The sequence below is a fragment of the Phoxinus phoxinus genome (assembly GCF_949152265.1).
Source record: "Phoxinus phoxinus genome assembly, chromosome: 13".
Taxonomy (NCBI): Eukaryota; Metazoa; Chordata; class Actinopteri; order Cypriniformes; family Leuciscidae; genus Phoxinus; species Phoxinus phoxinus.
This window is the reverse complement of record NC_136888.1, coordinates 20,190,483-20,203,580: the sequence shown is the minus strand read 5'-3', so window position 1 is coordinate 20,203,580 and position 13,098 is coordinate 20,190,483. Positions and strand designations below refer to the sequence as shown.

The 13,098-nt window shown below is 35.6% G+C and overlaps 3 protein-coding genes across 6 annotated transcripts; 2 read left to right on the top strand and 1 right to left on the bottom strand.

Moving 5' to 3' along the window:
* Positions 1–832: 832 nt before the first annotated feature.
* znf593 (zinc finger protein 593) lies at positions 833–2,638 on the bottom strand. Of its 3 annotated transcripts, none has more exons than XM_079633186.1 (4): positions 2,473–2,638; positions 1,590–1,792; positions 1,425–1,487; positions 833–1,227 (listed from the first exon to the last, which is right to left on the bottom strand). In XM_079633186.1, the coding sequence occupies exons 2-4, from the start codon at positions 1,787–1,789 to the stop codon at positions 1,101–1,103; spliced, it is 390 nt and encodes a 129-aa protein (XP_079489312.1). In that variant the 5' UTR covers positions 1,790–1,792; positions 2,473–2,638; the 3' UTR covers positions 833–1,100. The 3 variants fall into 3 exon arrangements, with proteins under 3 accessions (XP_079489312.1, XP_079489313.1, XP_079489314.1); XM_079633187.1 differs by having other exon boundaries at positions 2,482–2,563; XM_079633188.1 differs by having other exon boundaries at positions 2,478–2,533.
* On the top strand, positions 2,592–4,510 carry morn2 (MORN repeat containing 2). 2 transcript variants are annotated; one of them, XM_079633185.1, is made up of 5 exons: positions 2,592–2,709; positions 2,877–2,927; positions 3,033–3,139; positions 3,449–3,585; positions 3,729–4,454. In XM_079633185.1, exons 1-5 carry the CDS (start codon positions 2,703–2,705, stop codon positions 3,829–3,831), a joined length of 405 nt encoding a protein of 134 aa, XP_079489311.1. In that variant the 5' UTR covers positions 2,592–2,702; the 3' UTR covers positions 3,832–4,454. The 2 variants fall into 2 exon arrangements, with proteins under 2 accessions (XP_079489311.1, XP_079489310.1); XM_079633184.1 differs by having other exon boundaries at positions 2,606–2,709; positions 3,446–3,585; positions 3,729–4,510.
* A 451-nt stretch (positions 4,511–4,961) lies between these two features.
* On the top strand, positions 4,962–12,316 carry arhgef33 (Rho guanine nucleotide exchange factor (GEF) 33). The gene is made up of 15 exons (XM_079633179.1): positions 4,962–5,091; positions 5,297–5,331; positions 5,644–5,808; positions 6,475–6,572; positions 6,698–6,798; positions 6,940–7,035; positions 7,157–7,283; positions 7,614–7,746; positions 7,838–7,939; positions 8,881–8,973; positions 9,151–9,365; positions 9,435–9,494; positions 10,330–10,936; positions 11,571–11,707; positions 11,796–12,316. Exons 1-15 carry the CDS (start codon positions 5,070–5,072, stop codon positions 11,905–11,907), a joined length of 2,103 nt encoding a protein of 700 aa, XP_079489305.1. The 5' UTR covers positions 4,962–5,069; the 3' UTR covers positions 11,908–12,316.
* Positions 12,317–13,098: the final 782 nt, after the last annotated feature.

Below are 13,098 nucleotides of genomic sequence, written 5' to 3'. Positions count from 1 at the left end.
AAAATGCAGTCTAGATAGGCAGCAGAGTAGGTTTGAAAACACAGTATAATGTGTGACCATTTAATTATACGGTTCGGGACCAGAGGATGTACAGTCTCTGTCTTTTTGTCCTTCATGTTGCTAATATGTTTAATATTCGCGTAATGTCCATGAATGATTAGAACATTTCAACCACAGGGAGACTAGACGTGAACACAGTTAATATTAAGTGAAAACAGGGGAATTGGGTCAATAATATTATTAAGAAAAAATGAATAAATGACTTCTAAAGAAGGATCTGTACATTTACAACAGTGGGATGCAGAGTCCCACTCTTTAATAAATACATTTCCATGTTTCTTCCATGACAGATTAGGTTTTTAACAAATAATTTATACAGGTAAAACTATTTCAGTAATTCAACTTAGAAGGTGAAACTTATAGACTCATGCAAAGTTATATATTTCAAACCTTTAACTGTTATAATTTTTATGATTATGGCTTACAGCTATGAAAACCTTTCCACAAAATTCTAATTTTGGATTTGGGGTTTTCATAAGCTGTCAGCCATAATCATCAAAATGTTAAATAAAGGCTTGAAATATCTCACGTAGCATGTAATGAATTATATAATATATTAGTTTCACCTTTTAAGAATTAATGAAATTAACTGTTGCACGATATTCTAATTTTTTGAGTTTCACCTGTAGTTTGCTGGCATGGATTATACATTAAAATATCATTGTTCAAGAAGGGCACATGACAAATATAAACTATAATATAGGTGAAAAATTACATTGGCACAGTGTAAGAACGTAGAGGGTTCTGAACTACATTTGAGAGAAGACATCAATGGATTTATAATTTTATTTAAGCTCTCTTAAAGCACATTTATTTAGTATATATACACACACTCACACAGAGTAAACACTGTGAGGCTTACAGTTCCAGAAAGTTGCTTGTTGTAAGCAGAGAGAGAGAGAGAGGAGAGAGAGAGATAAATGTAGGAGTTTTTCAATCATCATCAATCAGCTCTGAAAGAGGTTAAATTGTTGGTAAAACCTAATGGATTTAAAACCTCAATTACTCAGAAGAGTCCATAGATAGGTAGAAGTCGTTTTTCAGTCCATATTCTCCTCGACTTGCTGTGTGTGAACCTCTATGGTTTTGGCTGGGATGTAAGAGCCCATTCCTGCTGCCCGCTCTGCCTCAGCTTGTGTATACGGCTCTTCCCTCAGCTTTTTCAATCTTAAAAAAAAGAAGTATATATTAGGAAGGAATGTTCTCTTTGAATGTAAGCTTTCAAATGAGCATCATTCTAATTCTAAACAGGGAAACTCAAGCATAATTTTATTTGACGTCTGTGGTTAAATGTATTTTATATATGATCCAAAAATTCATCATTAAAGATGAGAAGAGGAAGATGTTATCAAGGCTCTGCTCACCGTTTTTTATGAATTTTGGTCTTGAAATGCTCCTTCATGGTTTTCAAATCAACAAAATATCTCCTGCAAAGAAGGAAGAAGGAAAAAAAACTTATAAGATAAAAAAAAAATGAATTTTATGGTGTGTGCCTGCTTTGTTTTTAGTGGTGGTGAGGTGTGACTTACGCGCAGTGCAGACAGTAATGCTGGGCACTGCCTGTAACATCATAATCTACATCTTGCTTTAATAACTTAGCAGCATTTCCAGGGATCATGTCTGCATGGATCTGGTCAATGTCCTTTGTCCTGCGCTTGGTCTTCCATGTCTTGGCAATATGCTTCTTCTTGCCACTTTTGTGGTTTCCTACCTGTTTGGACTTACCCATGATCTGAAAACAAGAGGAGAAAACGTTTTTTAAATTTCTGAAGTGAGTTTAGGGAGTTTTGAACTTCTCCAAAATACAGTATCATTGAACTAAAAGATGTCATTACAACTAAAAGCTGCCGCTTGAACCTCATGTTGTTCCAAACTTGTATGAGTTTCTTTCTTCTGCTGAACACAAAAGAAGATATTTTGAAGTATATGGGTAACCAAACACAAACCCCATTGACTTCTATGGTATAGAAAAAATACTATGGAAGTCTTGGTTACCGACATTCTAAAAAATATATTTTTGTGTTAAGCAGAAGAAAGAAACTCATACAGGTTTGGAACAACTTGTGGGTGAGTAAATGATGGCAGAATTTTCCTTTTTGGGTGAACTATCCCTTTAATCGGTCAACAGAAAAGTTGAGCTATCAAATGTCAGCGCAACACATAAAAATAAAAAGAACAGTTACAATTTGAGCTCCAGTCTGAAAATGAGCAAAATTGAAAGAGAAAACCAGTTCGTATGACAGTAGTAAGTATATCACTCGCAAAGAACAGCCAATCAAATACATTCAACAAAAACATCCACTCAAAACATCTTTACATGCTTTCTATCTCGCAATAAGCGCACTTTCATAAAGTTGTCATTATGAATTATGGATCTGTAAAGCAGAAATGATGAAGATATATAATTATTACTTTACTCAGGTTAACACGCAGCTGCTTCACCGTACACACGTTGGACACCCGATTGAATAACTTCCGGGTCGGCAGGCGCGCTCGTGTTATGTGCGCGTTCACCTCTAGAGGGCAGTACAGACAGCAAACGACTCAAAGCAATCAGACGAAGTAGAGTTGTTGCGTCGTTGCTATGGAGGTGTCAAGAGTTTTTAGTAAAGCTTTTACTAAAACCAATTAAATACAGCATCATGTCTGGTAAATATAATAATAATATATAATACCGTAATAAATATTCTGAATATAAATGCTTGTTAACGTTACTTGCTGAACAACTTAAACTATGGTTTTGTTTTGTTTTTGCTGTTACTGTACTTCAAGATATAAAAGTCTTATTGATTTAACTTAGCTACTTTTTATTGCAGAGACTACAACACTTAAAATCTCTTACATTTTTCCAAATGGAGATAAATATGGTGAGTTAGCTGTCAGTTTTTGACTAGTCTATTTTTGACTAGTCTATTTTCACTATTATTTAATTCAGCACGTTAAAAATATGTCTGTTTGTGTTTTGTGATTAGAGGGCGAGTGCTCTCGTTCTTCAGATGGTGTGGTTATAAGGAAAGGGTCTGGCACACAGACATCAGCCTCTGGAATTACATACACTGGGGAATGGGACAATGATAAGGTCTCTCTCTCTCTCTCTCTCTCTCTCTCTCTGTGTGTGTGTGTGTGTGTTTGTGTGATATGATTTAAGAAATAAAATATTTCAATAAGTGAAACAGTCACGCTAAAGCTCTGTGCTGGACTGAAAGTCAGTGACATGCTGGAGCTTCAGTCATATGGTCTCCTTTCATAGCCTACTACTATCTATGCTTTTATCTCTATTTTGAGTGGATTATGCAGCAAAGTTCATTAAGTGTAAATTAAAATGTAAAAGTGAAATAAAATGTGATTTTAGTAATTAAGTCTTGGTTGCTGTTGTTGTGGCCAGCAGATGAATGGCAGAGGAACTCTTACACACCCATCAGGGGCAATATACAGTGGCCTGTTCAGAGACAACATGTATCATGACAAGGGAACTTACAGATTTCCTGATGGGACAAAATACACTGGAAACTTCCACAACAACAGGTGAAATAATATATAATCAGTACTTGGTCTCAATGACAACCTGATTTTATATGCAAACATTTGCAAAAAAAAAAAAATATTTATGATTTTCACAAGAAAACCTCAGTTTAAATTTACGGTCAGTCAAATGTGTTTTTTTGCAGATTAGAAGGTGACGGGGAGTTCACAGATTCTCAAGGACTTGTGTGGACTGGGATGTTCCATAACAAAGCAGCACTGGGCCTGAAGCTCAAAGTCAACATGTGACATGCACAGATACACACACCATTTAAATGAATACAGTGAAACCCTTTATTTTCTGTCCCTTTTCTGAATTAGATGGCACTCACTAAAAAGTGCTTTATTTTTATTTTATTTTTAATCACTGGATCAACCTCAACTTTAAAATATATTTTGAAGCACTGAATTATCAAGTAGTGATAGTACAATATGAGCATCTTTTCAAGACTATAAAGTGAGTCAACTTGAGGCAAATCACTAAGAATTAACGCCTGTGAAAAAACTTAGAGAGATTTAAGATACACAGTGATGCATTACCACAGCTAGCAGCCCTGAGGCATTGATGTGATCTGTTATATATGAAATGCCTTCAGTTCCAGCAGCATCCACTGAAGATCAAGAACACATGTTCTTACACACTGCTCTTCAGAAAGAATCATGACTTTGTTTTGTGCGGGGAATGTGACTCTCTGTGTCCAGCCATTGGTGGAGTGCATCTCCAAAACACACGAGCATGCACAAGCAGCTGAGCTCATGACTGCGGTGAGAAGTCAGGAGTTGTGTAAGAGCGTGAAGCTCAATTTCCTGTCCTCTGGAGTGAGAACGTGTTTACTGTGAATCAGGAAAGCTCAATCCTGCTCCTAGAGATCTACCGCCCTGCAGGCCACTTCTAATCCTGCTTTAAATAAACCTGAAGCTCCAGTGCATTTGATTAGACTTTTTTTTTTTTTCATTGCTATACCTTAATTAAATTTGGTATGACTCAATGTTCACTTCTGAGTTTATGACAATCATTTTGAGGGTGTTTTTGCTCGTGTGTCCAGCGGATCCTTTCCAGAGCTCATACAGAGTTCATTGTAAAATGGAAAATTGGTCTTAAAGGTTGAAGAGGAAATTAAATCGTCTGATTTTGAACCATAAAAATACTAACAGCCGTTCTCCCTCTCTCCCTTCATCCATCCACTTACTGTAAAACAAGGCCTCTTTTTGTCTTCGACTTCATCAGACTCACATGTTTCAAAGAGGAGGGGAATAGATAGGTGGGACAGATGAGAGAGTGAGAAAGAAAGAAAAGTGATAGAAAGACAAAAGTCACAGAGTCAGAGAGCTCTCGTGTCATTTCTAACCATTTCTAAACATAGAAGTGTGACATTTCATCAGCTTGTAAAATTGTTAGTTTGAGGAAAGAAACTCGACTAGGAAGGATCCAAACCACAGGATCTAAAACAACAATCCTGGATTTGGACCTGAAAGACCATCAGATCATGGAGAATGGCAAAATAGAGGGTAAGCAATATTTTCATTTAAATCGGAAGAAATGCTTAGACCTTCCATCATGCTTTTTATTTACATAAATAATTGATCGTTAACAATGACGTCCACTACAGAGTTCAGATAATGGCTTCTCTTGTATAGGTGCATGTTTCTGTCAGCTTCAGTATGATACAGTTTATGTTTCTGTACGAAAGTATATGTTTGTGTGTTCTTGCAGGTACAGATAATGACATAGATGCTATAGACCTTCAGGTAATCTAAATTGCTCTCTCTCTCTTACTCTAAATAGATTAATACATTTTCAATTTACCACACGCTTGTTTTAAGTACATTGTTTAAATACTTGCTAATTCTAATCACACGCACACAGAATACAGCTGTTAAGAAAGTAAAAGTCATTGAGACAATGAATCGCTAATAGGAAGAGTGTGACCGAACTCAGGCCACATTTAGTTTGACTCTCCCTAAAGCTAATCCTGTTTAACCTTCATCTCTCTTTTTCCCTTCTGTCTTCTCTGGGTTTGTCTCTTATCAGTCCTGGTGACCTCTGACTCCTTGTTTCAGTTGCAGGCAATGTGGGTGGAGCTAAAATCTGGAGTTGGAAGCGTGGTGGAAGATTTTGCCACCCTACGGCAAACATACAGCCGACTGGAGGAGAAGGTCTCCACCTATCAGCAAGAAACTAATGACAAGATCCTGTCTCTCAGAAACACACTTAACACATTACAGGTTCTAACACACATATTACAAGTGGATAAGCACACTACCGTTCAAAATTTGGGTCAGTAAGATTATTTAAATGAATTAGATTAAATTAATAATTTTATTCAGTAAGGATGTATTAAGTTAAAAACTTCAAACTTTCTATTCATCAAAGCTGAAAGAAGTCTCACTGTTTTCACAAAAGTGTTAAGCATCCCAACTGTTTTTTACCTTTGATAATTATAAGAAATGGTTTTTGAGTGCCAAGTCAGCATATTAGATTTCTAGTATCATGTGACACTATTGGCTGCTGAAAACTCAATTTTGCCATCACAGTAATAAATTACAATTCAAAATATATTTAAATAGAAACCAGTTATTTTAAATTGTTAAAATATTTCACAATATAACTGTTTTTACTCTTTAAAAAAACATTAAACATAAAAATTTTTTTGCCAAACCCTTGTACCAAAAATGTACCAACTTTTGAATGGTAGTGTACTTTATGTACAAATTATAATACTATATATTTTATAAATAAATTAAATGATATTAAAATATATTGCAGTGCTTTTCTAGAATATATATATTTTTAAATTCTATTTCATTTTTTTTTTTTTTTTTTACTTTCATTTAAAAACATTGCTCATATTTTGGTGTTTTCAATTTAAATTTAATTTTGTGTGTGTGCAGGAAGACATAAATACAGTTCAAACACAGCTCTCTGAGGTCCGGAGCAACCAAAAAGACCAACAGAGGGACCTGGACCTCATGCAGAGCACACAACACAGGTCTTACACAGTGTCTGTTAAATTGCTTAATGTTCTTTTACAATTTATGCTACAGTATATTAAACATTACATTAAAAGCAATCTAGCAAGTTTCAAAATATATAAACATGCTGGATCATTGACAGGAAAGGCTCAAGGGGGGAGGGGTCATTGGATGGCCACGCGTCTCCGAACAGCCAAACAGAACTCAGTCTTATTCAGCATTACATCAGTAGCCTGTCAGCCAGTGAGTATAACAATTTAGAGACGGATGTCTAATGAATTCTTTTTTTGTACTATAAACACGTGTCGAACAACCATGAGTTATAGCCAGAAATGATTGCATGATAGTCTATAAGAGGACTACAGGTTGTGTTTGTTTGTTTAGACTCTTATCCTGAGCATGACGGTCAAAAAAAGTCTCCAATTTGGAGGGAGAAAAAAAACAGCCGAGATCTGAAAGAACAAAACAACTCTGCTATAAGTGAGTGATATGAAGTAGAATGGAAGGGAAAATGCTTCTATTTTGCATTTGTCATAACAATAATAGAAGTGAAAAGAACTGAATAATGAACAAAGAGTTTTTAAATCATGTCTTTTTTCAGCTCAGAGGCAGACGGCAGCGCTGGAGCTTTTGGAGTCTGAAAGAGTGTATGTGTCGTATCTCTCACTCCTGTTAAAGGCCAACATCAGTTTTAACGGCTCAGAGAACATCAACGTCAAAGATAAACGGTAACTATGCATCACTTTCACACTTACTGTATAGCATCATCTCAGAGTCAAAAAGTGGCCCAATTTATCAGAATTCAACTGACAAAAGTATGCAGATCATCACACAAACTGCAATTAGACAACAACAGTGCTTAACAGAGACTCTAAATCTAATGTCTATTATGAAACAGGATAGTATTTAAAGCAGGTTTTGGTACTCAACACATAAACAACTACATATTTTCTTCTCTCATCTGATCTGTTGATTTTAGTATTGACCAATTTGATGTAAAACAGTGTTTTGAGGCACATCATGCTGCTTTATTATTCTTTTCTCTCTCTCTCTCTCAGGCCTTTCCCTCCTTCTCTGCGTTTCTTGATTCAGCAGCATCTGGAACTCCTGCATCTTCTCCAGGAGAGAGTTCTTAAAAGCCACTGGCAAGGCATCATGGGAGATGTATTTTTAAGGCTCACCAGCAAAGAAGTAAAATTTAATAATTAGTGAAAATTAGCTACATTTACCATCCTACCTTCTCCTATAGTCCACTATGTAATATCAAATGTGTGTTTTGCAGAGTGATTTTCTGGACCATTATGTATCGTATCTACGGGACTTGCCAGAATGTTTGACGGTTGTAAGTCTGTTTTCCTCTTCAAAATCAGGCAGCTTACTGGAGGTATGTATACATACACAAGTTTTATCTTTAATAAATACACAATTAAAAAGACTTAACACTTCATATTTTGAAAGATCCTGATATTTGAGGCTCATAGAGGCATATTTAATACTATTATGTCAGAGAAATGGGATTTACATTATGTTTCTATAAATGTCCTTAATCAGTTTTATTTCATTGTTACCAGCTGTCGGGTTGATTACAAAAATAAATAAATAATAAAAAAATTATTAATTTGAATTATTATATGAATCAAATTATATTTATCATCGAGAATAAATATATAATAATTAATGTTTATTTAATATTAAAAACATTTTTTTAATAATATATAATAACAGAACATTGAAATCTTATTTTTTTATATACATAGTTATTTTTATATACATTTTATAAATTTACATTATACAATTTTTTATGGTTCCCTGTTTACTTTGCAATTTACTGTTCTCGTAGACTGTCAGCTATATATTACTGGTAAAAAAGTCCAAAGATTGCAGTAAAATAATCTGGATTTTACCACTCATAACGACATATAGATATATGCTCATGTATCTTAGATGTTTATATTGGTTCTATATTTATAATAATTTTTGATATACGCATTTTCCTGTGTATATCTTGCTGCATATTATGTTTCATTTATTTGTTTTGTGTTTTGTCATTCAACCCGCTGTATAACTGACCAGTCTACCTTTTTATTTATTTATTTTGTTGCTTTTGTTTTGATTTCCACATGGCTGATTGTTTGTCTTCGTCATTTTGTATGTTAAAAGATGAGAATTTTTTTTTTTTTAATAAAAAAAATAGATTTTTTTTTTTTTTTTTCTAAAACCAGATCATTTAGATGTTACCACATGAAACACTTTTGGTTTACCTGGCAAAAATGTAGATGAATCTACACGGCTGCTTTCTGATTTGCTGTATGCTTTCGAATCCAGTGTGACATCACAGGGGATGAGACCCGTCCATCGCTGCACTCTCTGCTTTTACAGCCTGTCCAACGTATCCCAGAATACCATACACTCCTGCAGGTAATCAGACTCCTCTTTATTGTCATACTAACCGCATTGTATGTTTATAGGTTGTGCATGTTTGATGAAGTGACACTTGTGAAATCACCTTGGTCAAGTATTGCTACATTAAAACGGTCCAATCAAGAAAATGCATGCTGTATGTATGTGTCCATTTGTATGTCATGTGTTTTACAGAGTCTTCTGCAGCAGACAGAGTCAGAGCATCCGGACTATTACCTATTCCTTGTGTCTGTGCAACGACTCCGATCTTTCATGACCCAGTACAGCCATTTACTACAGCACAACCAGGAGCTTCTGCATGACCACAGTCATGCCCTGCGTGAACACACACACAACATGTGTACACACCAACAGGAGCGCCCCTCACACACCCGAAAAGAGCTAAGCAGGTGAGTGCAAAAGAACGAATATGTGTGTTATTGTGTTATAAGACTTACTGGCTCTTTTTTTCATGTCAGGTCTACAGTGAGACAGCTGTATAAAGTCGACTATGAGAAAAATTACAGCAGTGCACAAAAGTGAGTACATAGACGCACCAACCAATAGATATTACAAAATGATCTCTCTGTGAATTTATGGGTTTCTTCAACTTCAGACCCTTTATTTACCATGCCTTCATTTATTTGGTACTTTTCAAATGCCATTTATGAAAATATTTTATAATATAAGCTAGTTTAATAAAAAAATCTAATAATCCTAATAAAAAATATGAATTATATTTAAAACTTTGATAATTTAAACAAAGAGTAAAACGAATATAAACCATTGTATTGTATTAAATAATTATTTAACAATTATATATAATTAAATAAAAAAAATTCCTGATAAACAATGTTGTTTCAAAAGTTAGTGAACTACTAAACAAGAGTCTAACTGAAGAGTGTGTTTGAGATCAAATTTGAGAGATTGACTACCGTTGAAAAACATAAAATAAAAAAATAATCTTACCAATCCCAAACCATTGAATGGTAGGGTAAGTATGGAAGCTTATTTTCACCTATGAATTTAAAAAAAAGTTAACTGCGACTTTTTAATCTCATAATTCTGACTTTTTCTCTCGCAATTGCGACTTTTTTCCTCAGAATTGTGTGTTTAAATCTCACAAGAAGATATAGACAAAAAGATATAAACTTGCAATTCTGACTTTTTGTTTTTAAAGTTATAAAGTCAGAATTGTGAGACATATACTCGGAGTCGGGAGTTATAAACTCAAAATCACAAGTCAGTTGTGAGATAAAAAAATTGCAATTACATTTTAATTTTAGTTACGCAATTACATCTCAAATAATGAGAAAAAGTGCCTGTAATTGAGGTAACACTCTTATACATTTCCAATTTGTCTTTCTTTGTAAGTGATCCCTCTCGACGTAACAGACGCTTCCCTGACTATGAAGTGATGCCCTATCACTATGATCCAGAAATCCCGTCCCCTGTCTCCTTCCTGTCCGACTCTGACTCTCGCCACAAAGCTGTCTCAGTTCCTCTGCGCAGCATCCCAGAGACGGAAGGAGCAGGATCTGCCCTCACTGATGCTCTGGGTGCACTCTTTCCCTATGGAACCGGAGACTACCGCTGCTCAAGCCCATCTCATTCCTCGGACTCCAGCATTGATATTGCCTTTGTGCACTGTAGTCCTTCCAATAGTCCACCTCGACAATCCCACAGCAGGGGGCGAAGTGCTGGGGGTGGGGTTTATAGGCCCAACAGGGCCTGTGTGTCACCTGACACTGCAGATATTGTGAGACCACGTCCTCTACAGGCAGCGCAGAGAAAGAGCAAATCACTGAATGGCCTACAAATGGACAGCATTGATAGCCACACCCACCAGACAAAAACTCCTGCCCACCCGAGGCTGGAGCGTCAGTCAAGTGGCAAATCAAGACTGAGATCCAGCAGTCCAAAGCACAGATTCGAGACACACACTGACACGGAGGAGCAGCCACGACTACTAAATCAAAAGGTATACACTCACACACATTTACATATTAACACTCGAACACACACATGGATAATTGACAATTAGTGGTAACTAGCAACCCCTATTTACCACTAAAAATCCATCAGAACACCTTAGCAAACAACGTCATGCCCACCATAGAAATATATACATAGGGACCCCATTAGAGGCTGTTTCTTTGGGCCGCTATACATAAGCCGTCCGCCATAGTTGGACTGAGCGTCTGCAACCGTAGACTACAGATGAAAATGAGCATTTATGCTATAATCTGGTTATTTACAGTATCTACAGGAGTGTAAGATTGTTCATTAATGTGCACTGAAGCTGCACAATGTTGAGGCATCATTGATTCTTACTCTGAGTGACGACATGCTGACCGTTCCAAGATGGCGGGCATGCCGACTTGTCTTTAGCGGTCAATGTGGTATCTATGTATTCATATCTATGTGTAACCACCCACAACAGCGAAACAATAGAAATGTGTTAAAAAAAAAAACACACACATTAGCAAGCAACATCATGGAAACCCCAACAAAACCTTAAAATTGTCCATAAATTAAAATGAAATGTTATTTGAATTAGTATGCTTTTATTTAACTGCAAGTGTGTGTGAAAGCTCATTCTGCTTGTTCCTCAGGATCCTAGAAGCCTGGTGTGGGAGGAGCTCAATTTGAGGGGTGTGTCTGATGACTATGACCACACCCCCTTGAGTGAACGTGGCAGGAAAGAAGGAAAAGGATTTAGGAACTCCTTCAAAAAGCTTTTTAAGAAGAAGTGAGTTCAGAAGAATAGACGCACAGATGCTTTGCTTTTACATACTGTACTCACACTTAAAGCCATGATACTTTGAATGTGTGTCCAGGTCTAGTGGTGACGGAAAGGAGAAGACAACAGTAAAAACTGATTTACTGACAGATCTGGAGTCCACCAAAGCCCCTCATGCAGGAGACATTGACAGAGGAACTGCTGTTTAAAATGTTTTAGAGATTAAAACTAGAGGTTCTCAACTGGTTTTGCTTCAGGATACAGATTTTACATTGAACATCAAGGGGTGACCCTACACACTTTTGGGTTTTTAGTTTTTGGTCTCTAAATATCTCTTTATTCTAGTTGAAAGTGAACCTGTGTTTAACATGGGTTTCTTTTGTGGTTTGTTACACACAAGTCGTCCAAATGTCTCAAAATACTGAAATACTGGAAGCAAAACCTTGTGTTTTCTCCTCCCTTTTAAGATTGTTAGACCTGCAAGGCTATGTCTCATTTTTTTGGTCACACCAGTTGAGAACCACTGTATTTCTCACAAACACACAAAAAAACACACAAAATTTGCATGATAAATCAATTTTCAACACAATTTTGGTCCGAATTTTGAGAAACAAAGAACATCTTGCATTGTTGACGCAAATATATACTCAAACATAAACAAACAGGCAGACTTATCCATCTCTTGTTGGGTTTATGCTGGGCTGCGCTGACAGGATTTAAAACTATATGTGATAAAATTATAAATTATATTAATAACTCTTATTTAACTTAATTACAATAATTACTCATAAATAAAAATGTTATAAATACATGTTGTATACAAAACATTATAATAATAATAAAAAAATCAACTGTCATAATGTACATACATTTGGATGCAATGTAAATGTAAATATTTTAAGATGAAAATGTATTCTTAAGTATAAATGTGTGTATGTGTACAGTCCTGGTCAGAATTATTGGCACCCTTGGTAAATATGAACAAAGAAGCCTGTGGAAATAAATCTGCATTAAGTATTTAGATTTTTTATTGAAATCCACAAAATATCATCATCTATCGTTTTATTGAAGTTAAAGAATTTAATATGAGGAGAAAATTTCTTTATGAAATAAATGTTTTTTCTCCAATACATGTTGGCCACAATTAATGGGACATTTTTATTTAATAAAATTGCAACCTCCTTTTGCTAAGATGAGCATGATGAGTTTATAGAACACCTGACGACAAGATCTCTCCAGAACCTTCAAATTTCCGGATCCATGTTCTCTTCTCTTCAGTTTTATATAGGGTTCAGGTCAGTGGACTGGGATTCATTTTTGTGTTGATTTTGTTGTTTGTTTTGGATCATTGTCTCGATAAAAGATCCAGCCACAGCCCATTATAAGATTTATAGCAGAGG

Coding starts and splice junctions, on each gene's coding strand:
- arhgef33 (XM_079633179.1), top strand. CDS start 5,070: ATGGAGAATGGCAAAATAGAGG. Junction 5,092..5,296: donor GGAGAATGGCAAAATAGAGG/GTAAGCAATATT, acceptor GTGTTCTTGCAG/GTACAGATAATGACATAGAT. Junction 7,747..7,837: donor TAAGGCTCACCAGCAAAGAA/GTAAAATTTAAT, acceptor TGTGTTTTGCAG/AGTGATTTTCTGGACCATTA.
- znf593 (XM_079633186.1), bottom strand. CDS start 1,789: ATGGGTAAGTCCAAACAGGTAGGAAACCACAAAAGTGGCAAGAAGAAG. Junction 1,488..1,589: donor CATTACTGTCTGCACTGCGC/GTAAGTCACACC, acceptor CCTTCTTTGCAG/GAGATATTTTGTTGATTTGA. Junction 1,228..1,424: donor ACCAAAATTCATAAAAAACG/GTGAGCAGAGCC, acceptor CTTTTTTTTAAG/ATTGAAAAAGCTGAGGGAAG.
- morn2 (XM_079633184.1), top strand. Junction 2,928..3,032: donor TCCAAATGGAGATAAATATG/GTGAGTTAGCTG, acceptor TTTTGTGATTAG/AGGGCGAGTGCTCTCGTTCT. Junction 3,586..3,728: donor GGAAACTTCCACAACAACAG/GTGAAATAATAT, acceptor GTTTTTTTGCAG/ATTAGAAGGTGACGGGGAGT.